This window comes from Rana temporaria, chromosome 5 (genome assembly GCF_905171775.1).
Source record: "Rana temporaria chromosome 5, aRanTem1.1, whole genome shotgun sequence".
In the NCBI taxonomy this organism is placed as follows: domain Eukaryota; kingdom Metazoa; phylum Chordata; class Amphibia; order Anura; family Ranidae; genus Rana; species Rana temporaria.
The window spans coordinates 213,315,502-213,337,421 of record NC_053493.1 but is presented as its reverse complement, the minus strand read 5'-3'; the positions used below and the strand labels follow the sequence as shown (position 1 = coordinate 213,337,421).

Here is a 21,920-nt window from a genome sequence, read left to right as displayed (position 1 = left end):
CACTGATCTAATTTTGGCTGGTTCAGCAGGGAATTTAGATTCTTGTTTGGCCAGCTTAAAGTGTCATTAAACCCAAGCTATGAAAAAACTCTCATAACAAAGTGTTTATACTTACAAAGTCACTAAAGTATTTGTTTTGTGTAGTCAAATATACCTGGTTGATCTGACTTTCAGCTGCCTCTCCTATCTTCTCTGCTGTGTCCCCATGCAACCTGAGATTGTGTAGACCAGTTTGTGTCCTCTACAGAGCATGCTCTAATTTAAGTTACTTTATAAGCTTTTAATTTCCTCCTTTTTCTTATATGTGCAGTCCACATAACTATAGAGTCACACATGTTGGCGTTTATACAGTGCTAAATGAAAATCCCCCCCTCTCCACGTCCTCCTATTACTAAACACTATGGAGATGGGAAATAGTATGCTGACTGATTATATTCACAAAGAAACTCACAAAAATCAAATGCCGCGTACACACGATTAGAATTTCTGATGAAAAAAGTCAGATGGACTTTTTTCATCGGAAATTCCAATCGTGTGTGGGCCCCATCAGACTTTTTTCTGTCAGTGTTTAGAAATAGAACATGTTTTATTTTTTTCCGATGGAAAAAAAAAAGATAGGAAATTCCTATCGTCTGTGTGCAACTCCGATGGAGAAAAAACCCATGCATGCTCAGAATCAAATCGACAAATTGAAATTCATCTTACTCGGCTCGTCGTAGTGTTTTACATCACCGCGTTTTGGACGGTCGTAATTTTGTCTGACAGTGTGTATGCAAGACAGCTTAAATGGAATTCCAACGAAAAATTCCATCGGATGTTAGGCCATTGGAAAATCCGATCGTGTGTACGGGGGATTCGTTTTCATATAAATCAGCGCTAAATATATCAACTGTAATTGCTAATACATGTAAAGTAGAAAAAGGACCTTGGATGCACATACCGTCTGAACAAAGTGAAAACTAATGTCAATCATCTCTGACTCTGCCTACACCACTCTAATGCACAAAAATACACATTTGATGTTCAATAAAGATTTATTGGAAGCTGTACACCAGTTATTTGATATGTATAATCTAATTTGAATTGCTCTTCTGCAACAGTTTTTTGGGTCAGGTGACTGGCACAGCACCAATTAGGGCTTACCAGACACAGACACATACTGTAGAAGCATACACCGAGTAGTAGAGTAATAGAAGCCCCTTCTAAAGATCTTACTCTGCAGATGCCAAAGAACAGGGAAAGATCATGTAACTAAACAACGTTGCTGCAAGAGTAAGGTACTTATAGAATTTATTAAAAAAATTAAATGCAGTGCCATAAAATATAAAATGTATGTGAATGGACTATGGCAATTAACACTTTATTTTTTGTGTCAGCCTCTAGCATTACAGAAACAGCTCAAATAATTGTAAATATTGCTCAAAATTGGGATTATTCCTGGATTTCAGTACCATTTCCATGGCAGAATGATGTGCTTTCAAAAGTTATTATTATCGGCATTACTGTTTATAATAAGTTTATAATACATTATATGATATGTTAGTGTAACACAAAAAAAACACTATACACGGATATCTACAATGCCACTAAAACAACACTTCTCTCTGCTATAGGAAAGTACAAAAACTCTTTAACCTGCTGTGAGGCAAAGGGGAGGTGACATGCCTGAGCGACATACCAAGAGGGCACAAATATGTAAACGATTGAATTAAAAATATGTGAAGAATGCCTTTGTTAGATTTTATAACTCTGGGTACTTAGCATTAAGAAAAGGGAGGATGCAGGAGGCCGAAGAAGACAGCAATTCTAAGGGGGAGCAGGTTATTAGTGAATAACAAGATTTATTTAGCAATTAAACCATTGTGGCATGCAAGGAAGATGAAAAACAAACTTGTCTTCATGCACCTTAAGAAAATATTTTGTAAGAAATATATTAATAAAAAAGCAAAAACTTAAAAAAAACTGCACAAAATGAGAGCATTAAGAGTTAAGAATTGATAGCACAAAAACTACCAATTCCATAATAAACTTCTGAACGTATAATTCCAGGAGTTTACCTATTGCACTCAAATCAATAATGGGTGAGTAAAAAAACAAATAAAAAACCTGAATATCCAGGTTAATGAGGATAGAATGCCTTCTGTGAATTGGTTTAAAACCTACAAAAGTAAACAAACCGGGACAATGGCAAGCAGCCTAGGTCTATGATTAAAGGTTTGCAGGCACTGTACTGCTGGCTTATAGAGATATGTGATTTGGGTTTTAGACAAGGTAGAATTTTACAAGCCAGGTTACAGTATGCCCATGGCCACACTGAGAAAATAGGACTAATGCAAGCCATACACAGCTCAAATTTAGGCTGATCGCTCCATGGTCAGTCAAAATGAAACCAATTCAACCCCCCAGTTCCACAAAAGACAATTGAAAAATGAAAGAAGCTGAATGAAAAATTGTTGGCCAAGCAGTGAAAGCATCCAATCCGACAGTGACTGCATCCAATAGGTGCTGTGGCTGTAAATACAACAACCAGCCGCAGAGATTGCTCTAACCACACTGTTCTGAATGAGAGAAATCTAAATGGCCTGTCTAATGCCACGTACACACGATCTGAAATTCCGACAACAAATATTAGATGTGAGCTTTTTGTTGGAAATTCCAACCGTGTGTAGGCTCCATCGGACATTTGCTGAAAAATTTGAGCGCTGGTTCTCAATTTTTCCCACAGCAAAAGTTCTTGTGGGAAATTCCGACGCACAAAAATCCTTTACATGCTCGGAATCAATTTGACGCATGCTCTGAATCATTGAACTTAATTTTTCTCAGCTCGTCCAAGTGTTGTGTAGTATTGTACGTCACCGCGTTCTTGACGTTTGGAATTTCCGACAACATTTGTGTGACCATGTGTATGCAAGGCAAGTTTGATCCAAACCTCCATCTGAAAAAAATCCACGGTTTTGTTGTCGGAATTTCGCCGTGTGTATGCGGCATAAGAAGCAGAAAAGCCATGCAAGCCAGACTATAGCAAGCAGCAAGGCTACCTGAGCACTACTCATGGAAATTTAGCCAAGAGAGCTAAACATTTCCAAGCTTCAGAAATATTTTGACATACTGAAAAATTGCTGCTCTGCATTGAACCAATATTATCTTTTCTATAAAGAATTGGCATTTCTCTGTGCCTGTCTCTCCTAATCAGTGCTCTCCAAACTGCATCCTACAGGCCAGATGCCTTTTCTTGCCTTTATCTGGCCCTTGGGGCACCATTTCTCCTACTGATACAAGGCACTATTGCTAACATTGACATCAAAGGTGGAGCATTTTTCTTCCTACTGATACCAACGATGGGGCACTATTCACTTCACGGACACCCACAATGATTCCTTTCACTGACACCAGCAATGGGGCACTATTCCTTCCACTGGAACCAACGATGGGAAACCGTTCCTCCCACTATGGCCAATTATGGGACACTATTCCTACCATTAATACAAATTTTTCATCCAACCAATACTAATGATGGGGTATTACTCCTTCTCCTACTCACCCCGGGAGCCTTGTAATTTTCTTACTCCCACTGACAACCAAGCCTGAGGCATTTTAGGCTGACTGATGCTGGGGTATTTTCCACTCCCACTGACCACAAAAAGTCTAAAAGAACCATAATTTGGCCCCTTGTTTAGAAAGTCTTGCTCTTCATGGAACCTTTAATGACTTTTTAAGCAGTTACAGGAACAGTTTTTTTTTCCTTTTGGAAAAAGGTTTTACATAATTAAATAAAAGCTGACCATCCTGTCAATGGTAAATTATTTGTGTCAACCCGCTAACGGTTACTTTGTCTAGACAGCGTGGTCTGTTAAAATAAGTTGAAAAATAATATACTGGCTGGATCACCAAATGAAAAGATACCTAATGGAGCCACCGCATCTAAGAAATGGTGATGCGACATATTATATATTTTTGTGATTAATATTAGTTAGCAAAACAAAACTCAGTTCCTCAGCTATAGAAATACTTTTATTAATTGTCATAAGAATACTTAGGGCCAGATTCACAGAAGAGATACGACGGCGTATCTCCTGATACGCCGTCGTATCTCTGAGATACGCTTGTCGTATTTATGCGGCTGATTCATAGAATCAGTTCCGCATAGATAGCCCCAAGATCCGACAGGTGTAATTGACTTACACCGTCGGATCTTAGGATGCAATTCTAGGCCGGCCGCTAGGTGGCGATTCCATTGCGGTCGGCGTAGAATATGCAAATGACTAGTTACGGCGATTCACGAACATCCGCTTTACCCGTCGCTCTAACTTTACGTTGTTTCCATCGAGATACGCCGCGTAAAACTAAGCATGCCCTCTAGGTGGACTAGCCAATGTTAAGTATAGCCGTCGTTCCCGCGTCGAAATTTGAAAAATCACGTCGTTTGCCATTTACGTTAACGTCGAAACCAATGACGTCCTTGCAACGTCATTTAGCGCAATGCATGCGCAGTACGTTCGGCGCGGGAACGCGCCTAATTTAAATGGTGCCCGCCCCATTTTAATTAGGCGGGCTTGCGCCGAGCGGATTTACGTTACACCGCCGCAAGTTTACAGGTAAGTGCTTTGTGAATCAGGCACTTACGCTGTAAACTTGCAGCGGTGTAACGTAAATGGAATACGTTACGCCGCCGCTGCGTAACGGAATTCTCTGTGAATCTGGCTCTTAGTTTGTGCTCATGTCAAGCACGCAATGAAATGGGGGACATTTTTTCTACTTTTGATGTTTTATCTATGGCATCCTTCTGTGTAATAGAGCTGTTGCTTGGTGATTGGCGACTCAGACATCCAGCACTGACACATGAGGGCTGGATAGAGTCCTTTGCAAGCTTCAAGCCAAGACTTGGAACTTACACATGGCTTCCTCACCTTTGCACCTGGTAGCTGAACAGAGCCAGGGGGAGTATCGTGAATATAAGAGGCTGGTATAAATAATAATAAAAGGAATCTGTGGCTTTGCATTGTTGTAAACTCAAAAAAGAACAATGTTTAATGACTGTACAATATTAACTCCCTATGCAAAGCAAGCTGCAGAAATACCAATTCATGCTTGTATTTATTATTAGTACACTCCCAGGATAGGCAATGTACCTGTGATTCATATTTATTTATTAAGCTACACTCCTCAGATGAACGTGTTTCTACATGAAACAAAAATTACAAAGCAACACCTGAAGCATAAATAGTTGTAAAATAAATACATATATACATAACAGAAAGTGGTAAAATACTGGACTATTGTCACTTAATTGTGCAGAACTTCATCTTACCTTGTGTACATTCGGCTTAATGCAGCGAACAAAGAATGGATTTGATGTGCTCAGTGTTGCCATTAGGGAATGCAGAGAAACCTAAAATAAAGAATAGATTTATAAATAATCTTTAACTAAACATAGTAAATTTTACTATTAGGTTTTTACCACGATCAATAGGTGGAATGACGTGACTGCTTTTCTCATATTGCCCTCTAGTGGCTAATGTGCTAGTAGCATGGGAAAGAAATGTATTAAATAAAACGTTACATGAAGTTCAGGAGAGAGACTCAAGTATTTTAGATATCATATCTCAAGCATATTTTAACTTTAGCAGGAAAATGTGAGAAAACCCCACTATAATGTTTGCTCTTGGTTCCCATTCACAAACTCCGGGGGAATGCTCCTAGCGCGATGACCTCACACTTGCGTCATTCCCAGGAGTTTGAGGAAGCAGGATTGATTGATCTGTTTTAGCTACAGAGAGAGAGTATATGGGAATTTGATAAGCAATCTATCTGCCTATGTGAATGTGAGTGTTCTTGATTTTTATTGTAATAAACCTGTGTTTTATGAAAAGCACAATGATATGTCTTTGTTTTATTGAGCTCTGCTGGGACTGTTGCTAAACCTGTGCAGAAGGAGTAACCCTTGAGAGGCTGGTGTGACTACAGTCCTAAGAACTGTGCCTAGAGACAGTCTGAAGGAGAGATAAGAAAGGATTAACCCCTATGGGGTATATGGCTTATGTAAGCTCCTGTAATTTAACCACTTGCCCACCGGGTTAATTCTGGCACTTCTCTCCTTCATGTGAAAATCACAATTTTTTTGCTAGAAAATTAATCAGAACCCCCAAACATTATATATTTTTTTTTAGCAGACATCCTAGGGAATAAAATGGAAGTCATTGCAATACTTTTTGTCACACCGTATTTGCGCAGCGGTCTTACAAGCGCACTTTTTTTGGATAAAAATCACTTTTTTGAATTAAAAAATAAGACAACAATACATTTTGCCCAATTTTTTTATATATTGTGAAAGATAATGTTACGCCGAGTAAAATGATACCCAACATGTCACGCTTAAAAATTGCGCCCGCTCGTGGCATGGCGTCAAACTTTTACCCTTAAAAATCTCGATAGGCGACGTTTAAAAAATTCTACAGGTTGCATTTTTTGAGTTGCAGAGTAGGTCTAGGGCTAGAATTATTGCTCTCACTCTAACGATCGCGGCGATACCTCACTTGTGTGGTTTGAATACCGTTTTCATATGCGGGCGCTACTCGCGTTTGCGTTTGCCTCTGCGCGCGAGCTCGTCGGGACGGGGCGCTTTAAAAATTTTTTTTTGGTTTTCTTATTTATTTTCATTTAGTTTTATAATTTTTTACACTGAAATAAAAAAAATAAAAAAAATTGATCACTTTTATTCCTATTACAAGGAATGTAAACATCCCTTGTAATAGAAAAAAGCATGACAGGTCCTCTTAAATATGAGATCTGGGGTCAAAAAGACCTCAGATCTCATAATTAGACTTAAATGCAAAAAAAAAAAAAAAAAAAAAAAAAAAAATGTCATTTTTTCAAATGACAAAAAAAATAATGTTTCTTTAAGAGGCTGGGCGGGACTGACGTTTTGACGTCACTTCCGCCCAGCAGAGCTATGAGGATGGGTGAAGGAGATTTCTCCTTCAGTCCCGTCCCCGCTCAGCTGCCGGACACATCCGATCCCCTCCGCCGCTACCGACGGCTACGGTAAGCGGCGGAGGGCGCGGGAGAGCGGCGGGAGGGGGGGGGGCCCTCTCCCGACACAGATAACGGCGATATCGCGGCGAATCCGCCGCGGAGACCGCCATTATCGTGTACACCACCGCCCCCTGAAAAGATGAATATCTCGGTTGTGGCAGCAGCTGCTGCCGTTATCGAGATATTCAACTTTAAAAAGAGGACGTCTTTTTGACATGGGGCGGTGGTCAAGAGGTTAAGAGGTCCAATATTCCAGGTGAAAGGGCATGATTGGTGGAAGTGTTTCACCATGTGGCACACATGCAGTTATGGGAAGGTTTCACTGAAAATAAAATGAAGAAATATAGGACTGACAGATACATGTTTATATAATCACACACATAGGTTGGACTTCATGGACTTTTTTCTACCTCACTTACTATGTTAGAAGTGACTCTTGAACCACATGGATTGCACTTCATTCATTATGCACCATTAGTAATCTATTACACATGGGTGTTCTAGCAGTAATTATGTATATGTATGGTCACTATTGATAATATTATATTATATTGTCTGTTCACATATTTATCACTTTATGTTATGTAGTGGGTTGTGCTAAATAATTGGTTTGGATGTTGGGATTGTGTATTTAGAAGAGCTGTGCTTTATTTATTGATTTGGCATTTAGATGTGAATTACTACTGGTATTTAGCTGCCTTTAGGTGTTGGGCCCCTTTCACACTAGAGGACTGATCGGGTCCACCTGTAAGTATTTCAGGTGGCCCCTTCACCTTTATGGAGTGCCAGGTGTCAATGGACATGTGTCCGCTTCCACTTCAGCTCCGTGTGGAAGGGGCCTTAGGGTTTAAGATTGAAATTTGTGTTTGCTGTGTGGGGTTTGTTTATAGTTTTGTCATAGAGCAGTACACATGACCACAAATAAAGTGCATTGCTGATTCCAAACAAATGGAAGTGAGAAGGAATAGGTGAAGTTTGAGGGCTCACATAGGATGTTAGGAGGCAGAAAAACACAGTAAGATTTTTTTTTATGAAAAAGTAGTTTAAAGGGCATACAAACAGTGGATGTCTATATATTTGTATTTATTTATTTTTGAGCACACAGAGATCACATATTGGGGTTGATTTACTAAAGGGGAATCCACTCTGCACTACAAGTACACCTGAAAGTGCACTTGCAAGTGCAGTCGCTGTAAATCTGGGGGGAAGCTCTGAAATTAGGGGAAGCTCTGCTGATTTTACCATCCAATCAAGTGCAAGCAAAAATGCTGTTTTTTATTTTCCTTGCATGTCCCCCTCAGATCTACAGCGATCGCACTTTCAAGTGCACTTGCAGTGCACTTGTAGTGCAACGTGTATTTGCCTTTAGTAAATAACCCCCCATTGTCACATTAACTGATTTGATTAATTTTTTTAGCATCTCTTTAACAGTTGCGATTCACTAAAATCATTCTCCTCTTCTATGTCTAGGTCCTGTAAATATGTGTGTTTAGATCATTTTTTTTGAAAACACAGAGATCACATTTTGTCACATTAACTGTGATTTGATTAATTTTTGCAGCATTTCTAACAGTTGAGATCACTAAAACCATTCTCATCTTCTATGTGTAGGTCCTGTAAATATGACTGTATTAAACTACAGAAAAGCTGTTTGTTTAATGTAGTTTTCGTTGCTCTGCATGCGCTATTAATAATGTCTTGAGACGGTTCATAATTACACACCTTAAACTGTAGGCTGACTGCAGGTTTCCTGTGCTTGGTTCCAGACTTTAAAGTGTCTTGATTATTCCGACTTGAAACGTGTTCAAATAGATCATATATGAAATCAAGCCTGGATAAAGAAGTAAGAAAGAAACATACATTTTGTGGCAACTCATTAAAAATGGCATGTTATTATTTTCACAAGAAATGCAACAAATGACAGGGCAAAAAAAAGAAAATATGAATGTGGACCATTAAATAATACGCTACAATTTTAGTAAAAATGTGCTTATTTCTTTCCATTAAATATAACCTGCTGTGCCACAGCTTATATCCTGATCACATTGGGACTGTTTTACTAAAGGAGTTCACTTATTCCTCAAATTTTTGGTTTACTTAAACATCCAACTGATATTGAAAGATTCTTATAGGTAGCTGATCTGACTTCTTTGGATGAATTAGAAAGACATTTCTTCTCCATAAAGCCTCGTACATACGCTCGGTTTTCTCGGCAAGTACGAGCAAGAAAACTGCTGGCAGAGCTTTCTTGCCGAGTAAAGTGTGTACAAGGCTTTGAGGTTTCTAGTCAAGAAAGCTGCCCAGAATCTAGACGAGAAAAATAGAGAACCTGCTCTCTATTTTCTCATCGTGAGATTCTCGGCAGTGTTTTCCTGCTGAGAAACCCGAGCCTGTGTATACTTACCTCTCCATGGAAACCCGCACATGCTCGAAATGACTTTGAAGCTTGCGCGATAGCTTCCAAGGCATAGGTAGGGTGTAGCAAGATGGCTGCGACAGCATGGAATGTGACAAGTGGATGCTTGTTGTAGTCGATGATGTCACCACGTTCGTGCCATTCAAAAGAATGGCGGTTCTTTTGAATGGAGTGTCTGTACACTCGGCCGGCAAGAGATTCTTGCCAAGAAGCTCGTCAGGAAAAACAACGTTTTTTTTCCTGACGAGATTCTGGGCCGTGTGTACAGGGCTTCAGGGTCAAAATTGGCCATATTTGTCAAGTGTAGGATGTTCCCCAGCATCCATGGTGCAGCTGCTGCTGTCTCTCTCTCAAGCAGCTGAAGTTCAGATCGAGGGAAAATGTCCTTATCCATTCTTTAGGCAAGACATGACAGAGTTAAGGGAGGACTTTCACTCAATCTGAATTGCCTGGTAAATTTGTTTTGTGCAGGGAGGAGATCTGTACTAAGAGTTGGGGAGATCTGTCTGTACCAAGAGGGATCTGTACTGGGGGTTAGCTGTACTAAGGGGGGATCTAATACAGTGAATATCCCCCATTGGGTGGGACTTTAATGACTTGAAAACAATTATAATATCTTAAAAATGTATACATTTTATTTTAACTTCATAAAAAAAAATCATTTTCAGAATGAAATAGCTCCTTCTTCAGGGAGCTGTTCTAAGGGTGATCTGTATTGGTGGGGCGGTACTAAGGGGCTGGGAGTTTTATGCTGGGGGAGCTGTAATAAGGAGAGGAGAGATCTGTACTGAAAGGGGGGGGGGTTCTGTACAGGAGGGACTCTGCACTGGGGAGAGCTGTACTGGGGAGAGGGATTTGTACTGGGGGGAAGATGTACTAAGGGGGGATATTATGCACTGGAGGGAGCTGTACTAAAGGGAAGAGATTTGTACTGGGGGAGGTGTACTATGCAAGGGGGGTAATTGGGAGTTCTGTACTGGTTCTGCACTCCCAACACCTGCGCTTTGAGCAATATGCACTCCTAACCACTGCGCATTGTGTGCTGTTTTTTCTATTTTCCTTTGGCTGCCCAGGGATGAACCCCTCCCCCCAAAAAATGGTCTATGTCCCTGGCTGAAAGAGATTTTTGTTACCCTTTTTAAACTAAACCTGCTGGAGTTTATGAGATTCTGAACTTGGAAATCTTTTTTCAACTTTAATATTTTAACTATGGATTTATGAACATGCACAGAAAATAACGTACCAGACTGGTAATATGCTAACATGACTAGTATTGATGTTTGTTTATTAAGATATTTAATTTAAAGATAATTTAAAAGATACATTCATTTTCTGAGGACATTTATTGGAGGCCTAAATGAGCCAAACAGTCCTGCAGCTGATCACTGACTTTAACATTTAAATGAACAACTGAGGCCCCGTACACACGTCCGAGAAACTCAACGGGCAAAACACATCGTTTTGCTCGTCGAGTTCCTTGTGAAGCCGCCGAGGATCTCGGCGAGCCAAGTTTTCTTATTGACTAACGAGGAAATAGAGAACATGTTCTCTATTTGGCCCGACGAGATCCTCGTCGGTTTCCTCGGCCAAAAGTGTACAGACGACCGGATTTCTCGGCAGAATACGGCTCCGATCGATTTTCTGGCTGAATTCTGCCGAGAAACTCGGTCGTGTGTATGGGGCCTGACACATTCTTCTACAACACTAACTAATGTATTAAGCAGAGAGACTCTCAAATTCTAACACTACACTAATTCTAATTCTAACACTAAGACTGGCGACTACCATATTGATTTTGGATACCAGCTGTTAAAATCAGTTTCTAGTAGAAATTATCAATACGTTTTTCCTATTTCCTACTGCCACAAGATGGCAGAGTTGCTATTAGGTGAAAGAAAGACAAGTACCGGTAGACTAAAACACATAATGAATGAAAGTGGTTCTAAAGACAACATTATTGTCAGGATCCCTACAGAGCCTGGACCGGCTCTGTGACATTAGCTGACAGCGGGATTTAGCACGCTGTTGGCTGAATCTGGATCACAAGAGTTCAGAACTAAGTACATCCCTGTGACCTACAGAAGTATGGCTAAAAAAGCTTTGCCAATACTTATGCTTTAAGGTATGAAACCTTTCAAACAGCTCTGCTGTCAATAAAATCCAGTAAAAAGGGAGTGGAGAGTGGGGCTGAGATGCGCTATGTGTGTGTATAGAAATGTCTGCCCCCATAGCATGGGCTTGCTATGGGGCAGACACTGAAGAGGGTGAAAGGATAGTGCTGGCAGGGGACCCACAAAGAGGAGATTTGGGGCTGCTCTGTGTAATACAATTTTTAATAAAAAAAAAATAGCTTTATTTAATGCTTTAACAAACAGGTAAAAACGTGTTCTCTGATTTTGATGGCACATAAATGTATCCACAAAATCTATGGGACAAAATTATATCCTAGGTATTAAGGGATGTTGAATAAGTAAAACAATAAATTACAGCAGTGGCGGCCCATCCATTAGGGGCGCACTGGCGCTGCCCTCCCACTCATGCATCCGGCCCCCTAATCTACATGCAGAGCGCCGGCGCATGGATTCCAATTGGGGGAGGGGGATTTGAAGCACGTGATTAGAGCCAGAGGCCCTAATAGGCTTCAAAAAGGGTGAGCTTCGGGTGCAGAGCACTGCGCACCAAGCCCACCCAGTTTGTGATAATAGCGAATGAACATTCACTATTGTCACACTAATTCTCCTCTTGGCCAATCAGGAAACGGGTCGTGAGACCCGTTTCCCAATTGACGGAAAGGAGAAGCGATCCTTTTGGCCTAGAGGGTGGAGGGAGGAGATGCAGGAGAAGTCCGACCCACCAGCCGCCGCTGCTCCCGGATGAAGGTGAGGAACCTCTCATCCATTGTCCTGCCATCCGAGTTGGAGTCTGAAACGCGGGACATTACTTCAGGAAGCCTGACCCACCAGTCGCCACTGCTTCCAGCACTCCCTGGCTTGGACAGGGGAGATTGGAGTTTCTATCTGTGAGGGTTCTGCCTTCCCACCTGAAGAAATATGTTGCATACATCTGTCTTCCATTATGTATATTCAGTAGCCATTTCATATCTAAGCTAGTAACACTATTATTTACTTTTAGTTTCTATTTCCTAGCCTCTAGTTTCGATTTCCTAGACATCAATTAACCACTTAAGGACCGCCTCCTGCACATATACGTCAGCAGAATGGCACGGCTGGGCACAAGCACGTACCTGTACGTCCTCTTTTAGTGCCCAGCCGTGGGTCGCGGGCCGCCGGAGTCCCGCGATCGGTCCCCGGAGCTGAAGAACGGGGAGAGCTGTGTGTAAACACAGCTTCCCCGTTCTTCACTGTGGTGCTGTCATTGATCGTCTGTTCCCTGATATAGGGAAAGGCGATCAATGCTGTCACATGTCCAGCCCCGCCCCCTACAGTTAGAAACACATATGAGGTCACAGGTAACCCCCTCAGCTCCCCCTAGTGGTTAACTCCCAAACTGCAATTGTCATTTTCACAGTAAACAATTCCTTTTTAATAGCATTTTTTGTTGTGCAAATGACAATGGTCCCAAAAATGTGTCAAAATTGTCCGATGTACCTGCCATAATGCCGCAGTCACGAAAAAAATCGCTGATCGCCGCCATTAGTAGTAAAAAAAAATATTAATAAAAATGCAATAAAACTATCCCCTATTTTGTAAACGCTATACATTTTGCGCAAACCAATCGATAAACGATTATTGGGATTTTTTCTACCAAAAATATGTACAAGAATATCGGCCTAAACTGAGAAAAAAAATGTTTTTTTATACCTTTTTTGGGGGTATTTATTATAGCAAATATAGATTTTTTTTCAAAATTGTCGCTCTATTTTTGTTTATAGCGCAAAAAATAAAAACCGCAGAGGTGATCAAATACCACCAAAAGAAAGATCTATTTGTGGGAAAAAAACTATGCCAATTTTGTTTGGGAGCCACGTCGCACGACCGCGCAATTGTCAGTTAAAGCGACGCAGTGCCGAATCGCAAAAACTGGCCAGGTCCTTTACCTGCGTAATGGTCCGGGTCTTAAGTGGTTAAACTAAGTTTCTGTATGACTCATGAAGGATTTAATCTTTTAGAAGCTTCTGCCTACATCACATATGCCTCGTTTCCACTGAGCGGATCGGTTCGGTACGGTACGCTATTTTGGGTGTTTCCATTATGAAAGTGTGCCATAACACCGAACCGTATCACACCATTCTGGGTCCTGCTTCAGATGTGGGGCCATAGAAAATGGAACAGTTTGGTTAGGGCGGAGCTACAATACATTCCACTGATTGGTGGACACGCTAGGCATTTTTTCTAAACCCTGTATGGTCCCCGACGGTCCGATTTGCAGTGGAAAAGCTCAGCAGAGCTGAGCTCTGATGAAGAGGCCTATGTTGCCTTGAAACGCGTCAGCCGGCAGTGACACACCTCTTTCCCCCCTATCTGGGATCGTGACTTGAGGGGTATTCATCATCAACCGTTGTTGACAAGCCATTTACACTATCTCGTTTGTGAGTAGTTTGATTTTACCTTATTTATTTATTAAACTGTCAAACGGTAATACACCAGGCTGGTGCGCCTTTCTTTTCCTTCTTTTACGCTCAGCAGAATAGACCGGACCATTTTAACTGTTCCAAACTGTACTGACCCGAACCGTTCCGCTCAGTGGAAACGAGGCATTATATACTTCTGCTGTAAGAATAAACGTCAGATCACTCTGAGAAACTCTACCTTTGTGTGCGTGTCTGAAGTTTTTACAGGGTGGTCTCCAGGAATCCTGCTGAGTTCGAAGGGCACCTTATGCAGATGGGTCGAGTCTATCACCACTAGCAAAAAAATCTTTACAGATTGGGGGCTCGCTTGGAATCGGTCATTTATGTCCGGTAAGTAAGACATCTGTCTCCTGCGAGGTGGGGGGGGGGGGGTGTTGCTGGTGTTCCCCACCTTCATGTCAATATTGGCACCCATTCCTACATGCTGTTGACAATTTGTTTTCTACCTGAAATAATTATTGGTGCCACCTGAGCCCTTCTTTTGAAAATGTTAGTTTCCTGGCTGCAATGCTGATCCTCTTAGCTTTAATGTTTTCTGAGTCAATGCCCAAATATAAGCATGTAGCAAGTGACATGAGAACTTCTGATTTGCATTATAAATTTGGGTCAGATTTGTTTGGGCAACTATGTATATGCAAGTTGGGCCTCTAGGTCCAACTTAGGTTCTGGTACAGATAACCAAAGATGATTTGGTTACCATGAAAATTGCCAAATCTGGTCAATTAAGATTAACTCTATGACATATACATTATTAAAAAATATATATTATTAACTTGCAGATATATCAAGTAGCGGTCAAGTTCACTTTACCTGCTTTCACGCAATAAATTAAGAAGGTCATCTCTGAAAGTGTCTCGGTTCTTCTCCAAGGTACCTCTTACATCATACAAGACCTTTACATGAGAACAAAGGACAAGATTGTGAAACTAGATAACCTTTCTTAAATGTCAGTGAGTGAAAAAAATCACATAATGTGTGTCTGACAGTGAATTACACATAACCTGTCAGTATAAGGCAGTCTTGTAATGTATGTAATATAGTAATTTTTTATACACTGTAGATAAACACAAACAAATTACCTCTCCAGCATAGTGTTTTACACCAAAGTTGTGGACAGCAACTCTTGGCTTTACATAGAAAGGGTTGTTCTGAAAAGAAACACATACCGTATTAAAGCTTGAACAAAGAGAAATTACTAACATTATCACAATTGTTAAAGCTGATTTTCAGGTATGTTTGTTTTTACAAAGGTAAATTGGAGGCATTGGACCAATGTACGTATGTTTGGACCATACCTGCAGGATCCCTGTGGAAGCAGAAAATCACTTTAATAGTACTACTAGCTTCAAGAGCTTGTGCCAAGTGGCTGCCCTGCTGCTTAATGAACACAAGAGGCCGTCTGCTCAGCATGGGCACAATATTTTCAGTGAAGTCAAAGTGCTTTCTGATTCGACAAAGTGGAGATTGAGACATCACTGCCCTGCCTCGCCAATCAGAGACAAATTAAGAATGTTGCATTATTAAAATAGTCTTTGTTGCTTCAGGTTTTGACTATTATTTGATACCAGGTTCTTTAGTGCCACAAGCCTTGATACACAGAAACTACCTGTTCTGATTAACATTTCCCCATTATTTCTCTATCTCTATCAACTGGAATGATAAGACTGCAAAAAGAAGAATTCCAAAAACATTTAATTGCCAATAGAATAGCTATATTAAATATATAATATATAAAAATAGATGAAACAAAGAGGCAAAGAAAACACCTACCGCATGCTGGTTATGCAACTTCTCCAATAAGGTGCTATCAGTAGCTCGTGGAAAGTAACTTTCTTCATTGATCAATGCTAGCAAGCCAAGTTTCTAAAAAAATTACAAACTGTTATTTTACATTTTCAATATTCCTAAGTCTATTCTATCTGTCTTTAGTAAATGTCAACATTTTTAAATGTAGATTCCAATATAATGTGGAAAAAATATTTTATATGCATTTGAAGCCCATCGTGTAATCGAAGTTTATTGAAGGATATGCTGAAAAAAGGTTATCCACCAGTGGCTGCAGTCCCTTTATCAGTGTATTCCTACACCAGAGGTTGCCTCTTTTTGTAATACATGTCCATGTGGGGGGGAAGGGGTTGGGTGGAAGAGACCTGACCAAAAATATTATATACCTTCACATCCCTACCCAAAACAACAAAACCTTAAAAACATTAGACTGGGTTTAGACTTCAAGTTTTATATTTTCAACCTCTTGCCAGCCACAAAATGCATATATGTGGTGGCAAAGAGGGTAATCTTGAAAGCCCAACTACAGCACCTAAACATCCACATCGGGCTGAGGTTGTATGGTGTATGGTGACAATGTGCTCCCAGCACTCTGCCTGAGATGTATTCCACCACAGCTTCTGATCAGGAGCTAGCGGCACAGGGTCCAAATCAAGTGACCGTCCGTACCGCTCTTCTCTCCCCCCGTCCATGCCGCTCTTCTCTCCCCCCCGTCCGTGCTGCTTCTCTCCCCCCCCCCCCCCGTCCGTCCGTGCCGCTCTCCCCCCTCAATTTGTGAGGATGGAGAGCAGAGGTAGGAGCCGCTAAACCCGGCTCCTACATTTTCCGAGTGGACAGAGTCAGTGATCACTGACTCTGTCCATTCACATAACTGAGCATCGTAACCTGTGTTTACGATGCTTCAGTTTATGAATGGAGAGGAGCTTCTCTTCATTCTTAGCTGAGGCTGCTGAGAAAGGGACTGGGGAATCTGTGTCCTTAGTCCCTTTCTTAAAGGGGAGATTTCAGAGGTCTGTTAAGACCCCTGATATCTCACCAAAGACCCCCAACAGGGCTGATAAAAAAAAAATGCAATAAATATTTAAAAAAAGAAATAAAAATAAAATGTAAATAAAAAAATAAAACAAACAAACACACTGACAATTCACCCAAAAAAAAAAATCACTGTAAAAAAAAAAATAGTAAAAAAAAAAAATACCGCCACTGTCACATGACATTTAAAAAAAGAGTATCGGTATTCGGTATCGGCGAGTACTTAAAAAAAAAGTATCGGTACTTGTACTCGGTCTCAAAAAAGTGGTATCGGCACAACCCTATTCTAAAGTATTTCTAGGAATACTTGTTGCCTGCCTGTCTTATGCCGCGTATACATGATCGAACATTCTGACAATAAAACCGTGGATTTTTTTCATACGGATGTTGGTTCAAACTTGTCTTGCATACACACAGTCACACAAATGTTGTCGGAAATTCCGAACTTCAAGAACGCTGTGACGTACAACACGTACGATGAGCCGAGAAAAATGAAGTTCAATAGGTAGTGCGGCTTTTTTGCTTGATTCCGAGCATGGTGGATTTTTGCGCATCAGAATTGGCTACACATGATCAGAATTTCCAACAAGAACTTTTGTTGTCGGAAAAATTGAAAACCAGCTCTCAAACATTTGTTGACGGAAATTCAGACAGCAAATGTACGATGGAGCATACACACTGTCGGATTTTCCGATAACAAGCTCACATCGAACATTTGTTGTCGGAAATTACAACCGTGTGTACGCGGCATTGGAGTTCAACTTTCTGACATTGAACTAGCATGCAGATTACAAAGTGAAGTCAGACAACCTGCTCAGCACACTTGTTCCAAGGCTGTAGGGTTAATTTAGTACAACTGGAGAGTGCAAAATCTGGTGCAGCTCTGCATAGAAAACAATCAGCTTCCATTTTTTTATTTGTCAAAGCTTAATTGAACAAGCAAAAGAAGGAAGCTGGCTGGCTACCATGCACAGCTGCACCAGATTTTGCACTCTCCAGTTTTAGTGAATCAACCCATGTATCTCTGAAAGTACTAAGGTTACCAGACATCAAGCATTTTCAGAGTTGATAGTGGCAACCTGTATATTATTTCAGTACGGAACTAAAGGACCACAAACCTGCAAAAGCCTTTTTTTTTAAGAAACTAAAACTACTAACGTCAATATGTTTTGAAGGTGGCTTTAGTATATTTAGCTGAGATTACACATCAGGAAATGTGTTTCCGGTTACTCATGATACCACCCTTATTTTCATATTTTTTTATAGGAGCCTACACCTTTTTTAAATATTTTTTTATACAAGTGGCATTCATAAAGCTTTTTATATAGCCAGCATGTCTCCTAAATTGTCCAGATATTTATATAATTAAAAAAAAAAATTGGCTACGACAATATTTTGTAAAATTATTTAATTGTATAACATCTGACCTGAATTGTTTAACCTTTTCTTAACTCCTTACCTTCCAATTTGTTCTGCTTTATCTGGTATGTATGAAGCATATCTGATAATACCAAAGCCCCTTATGTGTGCTGGTGGAGCATACTTTATGTCAGAAGTGTTTTAGTGAAATTATAGGCATGTTAAATCTGATCTTACCTTTTCTATCAAATCCAAGCATTCTCCATTATCTGTCCAGTCTATGGCTTCCCACACCAGACCCTCTCTAAAAGAAACACATTGTACAAGTTAATATATATTATTTATTTGAAGAAAATCTATGTTCTTAAATGTTTTTAACCTGCCTGGCGGTGTTCCCGAGTCTGACTCGGGGTTAGATTTTCCTGCTGCGAGCGGTAACCCCGAGTCAGACTCGGGCTTGCCTCGCTAGATCCACAGGCACTTTTTACTTACCTTGTCCCTGGATCCAGCGATGCCACCGCGCTGTGTGAGCGAGCGGGACCTCGCTCGATTCACACAGTGCCTCTGTGTGACGCCGATCTCCGTTCCCTACGATGTTACGACGCACGGGGACGGAGAACGGCGCCAAATTCAAAAAAGTAAACAAACACATTACATACAGTATACTGTAATCTTATAGATTACAGTACTGTATGTAAAAAAAACACACCCCCCTTGTCCCTAGTGGTCTGTCCTGTGTCATGCATGTCATTTTATATAATAAAAACGTTTCTTTCTCCCTGCAAACTGTAGATTGTCCATAGCAACCAAAAGTGTCCCTTTATGTCAAAAATAGTTTTAGATCAGCTAAAAAACAGCGATAATAAATTATGATCACTTGCAGAATTGTGCGATAGCGATTTGTGGGGAAATTCGTCATAAAAAAAAAAAAATAATGACAGCAATAATTCTGCAACTGAGCAAATTTCAGTGATTTTAATTTGATTACATTATTGAATAATTTTTATTATAATTATATTATTATTTGTTATAATTATTTATAATTATTTATTATATTATAATTTATAATTTTGTTTTTAAAAAAATGTCATACCCGGGATGCCTACTAGACTCTTGTTTGGTCAGATTTAAGTGAGTTATTTCTAAAAATTACAGACCTACAATATAAAACGCCAAATTTCCTTGCAAATAATGGTACCGCTTTCAGCATGTTTTTTCTGAAAGAATCATACCGCCAGGGAGGTTAAGATAAATTAGTGAATATGGTCAAATAGTTTTTTTATTTTGTGTAAACACGTTAATTAAAACTCTTGCTGCTATGTTAGAACATGAAATACTTTTGTACATAGTGTCAGCCATACAAGCTCTTTATATATGCAGACTGTAGTAGTGCAACACAGTGATGAAGATTCACTGTTCTTTTCTCTCAATTCCTATTAGACAGCTCAGACTGAGAGAAGACAGATTATCTCCTTCTCATCTCAGCAGGGAATCAGGAGGGCTGCACAGCTTATGTTAGATATTCGATTTTCAGATAAGACAGTAGAGGGCAAACCTATTCTGTTTATGAAATGGAACCATGAAACATATGGAATAGCAAGTAAGTGAAAACATTTAAGATATATATATATATATATATATATATATATATATATATATATATATAAATATATATATATATATATATATATATATATATATATAGATATATATATATATATGTATAGATATATATACACCTATATACAGTATATATATATATATATATATATATATATATATATATATATATATATAGATATATATATATATATATATATATATATATATATATATATATATATATATATATATATATATATATATATCTTAAATGTTTTCACTTACTTGCTATTCCATGTGTTTCATGGAATTCTGAAAGCTGTAGTGTGTGTGTGTGTATATATATATATATATAGATCTATATATATGTATAGATGTATATACACCTATATACAGTGTATATATATATATATATATATATATATATATATATATATACACACACACTACAGCTTTCAGAATTCCAGGTATGGTATATTTTAACCTTGGACCAATGTGACTATGTATATACTATACCTGGCTGATGCCCCTGGAAGCTGGAAATCACTAGGCACCACTACTCCAGTGAGCTTCCAAGTCACGCGTGGCTGCCTTACTGCATTTTAAAGCGGGGGTTCACCCCAAAAATCTTTTTTAACATTACATTCAGGCGAGTTGTGATAATGACATTAGGCTGTTTTTTTTAAATCTTTGCCGTACATACCGTTTTATGTACATTTTCACCGCAGCTTCCGGGTATGTAATCTGCGGGACTGGGCGTTCCTAATTGATTGACATGCTTCCGACCGGCGCATACAGCGCGTCACGAGTTGCCGAAAGAAGCCGAACGTTGGTGCGTAGGCGCCGTATAGAGCCAACTCACAGAGGCCGGTCACCTGGCACGGGTGTCATTTAGAGAATGCTTTGAATTTTCTAAATGAATGCAAAACATTCTCTGAGGTGTTGAGGTGGGATTGTAACTGAACAGAAATCTAATCTCTGCTCTAACCACATACGGTAGTTTATCGAAATTAGATTTGTGTTCTTTTCATTAAAATGATTTTTATGATTTACCGTATTTTCCGGCGTATAAGACGACTTTTTGGATGCAAAAAAATGCATCCAAAGTCGGGGGTCGTCTTATACGCCGGGTACGGTCTCCGTGCAGCTGCGATCGTCATAATTTCAAAGCTGCGCGCCGTCTTCTCAGCGCGTCCTCGCTGTCCTGTGATAGGTGGAACAGAAATCTTCCCAGCAGCGCCTCTGTTCTGTTTTCCGCCTATCACGGATGCCTTCTCATCCTCGGACGAGATGAGAAGGCATCCGTGATTGGCGGAACATAGAACAGAGGCGCTACTGGGAAAATTTGTGTTCTGCCAATCACAGGACACGCTGAGAAGACGGCGCGCGGCTTTGAAATCATGGACGCTCGCAGCAGACGGAGACCGTACCCGGCCTGCAAAACGTGAGTGATGGCACAGTGGGGGGGAAAGTGGGGACATGTAATGTTATGGCATGCAATGTGATGGCACTGTGGGGGCATGCAATGTGATGGCACTGTGGGGGAAAGTAATGTGATGGCACTGTGGGGGCATGTAATGTGATGGCACTGTGGGGGCATGTAATGTGATGGCACTGTGGGGGCATGTAATGTGATGGCACTGTGGGGGCAAGTAATGGCACAGTGGGGGCATGTAATGGCACAGTGGGGGCATGTAATGGCACAGTGGGGGCATGTAATGGCACAGTGGGGCTTGGAAAAAAAGGGGGTAGTCTTATACAGTGAGTATATCCCAAAACCAAAATTTTTCCTGGAAAATTAGGGGGTCGTCTTATACGCCGAGTCGTCTTATACGCCGGAAAATACGGTAATAAATTTCAGGTTTTGTGTGTACAGTGTACTGCACATTCCACAAAAGTACCATGGGTGTATGCTGTACATCCTGGTCCTTCTATACTGTTATGACTGTTCAAACGCTATTATTACAAAGACCCATAATGAATTATGATGCAGCAATAAACATTATGTCTAAAATGTGTTCCCTCTCTCATCTTTTGAGTTCTTCTGAACTTTAAAGTAGCCATTTCCATCTCCCAAACTAGGTGAACTCACAATAAAAGTGA

General features: G+C 40.1%; 1 protein-coding gene across 2 annotated transcripts in view; it reads right to left on the bottom strand.

Annotated features, from left to right (window-relative positions):
* The window catches only part of LOC120940587 (unconventional myosin-X-like), a 298,063-nt gene that overhangs the window by 86,771 nt on the left and 189,372 nt on the right, over positions 1 to 21,920 (bottom strand). For both annotated transcript variants that reach the window (XM_040353533.1, XM_040353534.1), the window contains 6 exons: positions 18,453 to 18,519; positions 15,810 to 15,902; positions 15,119 to 15,187; positions 14,850 to 14,932; positions 8,755 to 8,863; positions 5,309 to 5,389 (listed from right to left, as the gene is read on the bottom strand). In XM_040353533.1, coding sequence (XP_040209467.1) covers positions 5,309 to 5,389; positions 8,755 to 8,863; positions 14,850 to 14,932; positions 15,119 to 15,187; positions 15,810 to 15,902; positions 18,453 to 18,519 — 502 coding nt within the window. The remainder of the gene's footprint in view (positions 1 to 5,308; positions 5,390 to 8,754; positions 8,864 to 14,849; positions 14,933 to 15,118; positions 15,188 to 15,809; positions 15,903 to 18,452; positions 18,520 to 21,920) is intronic.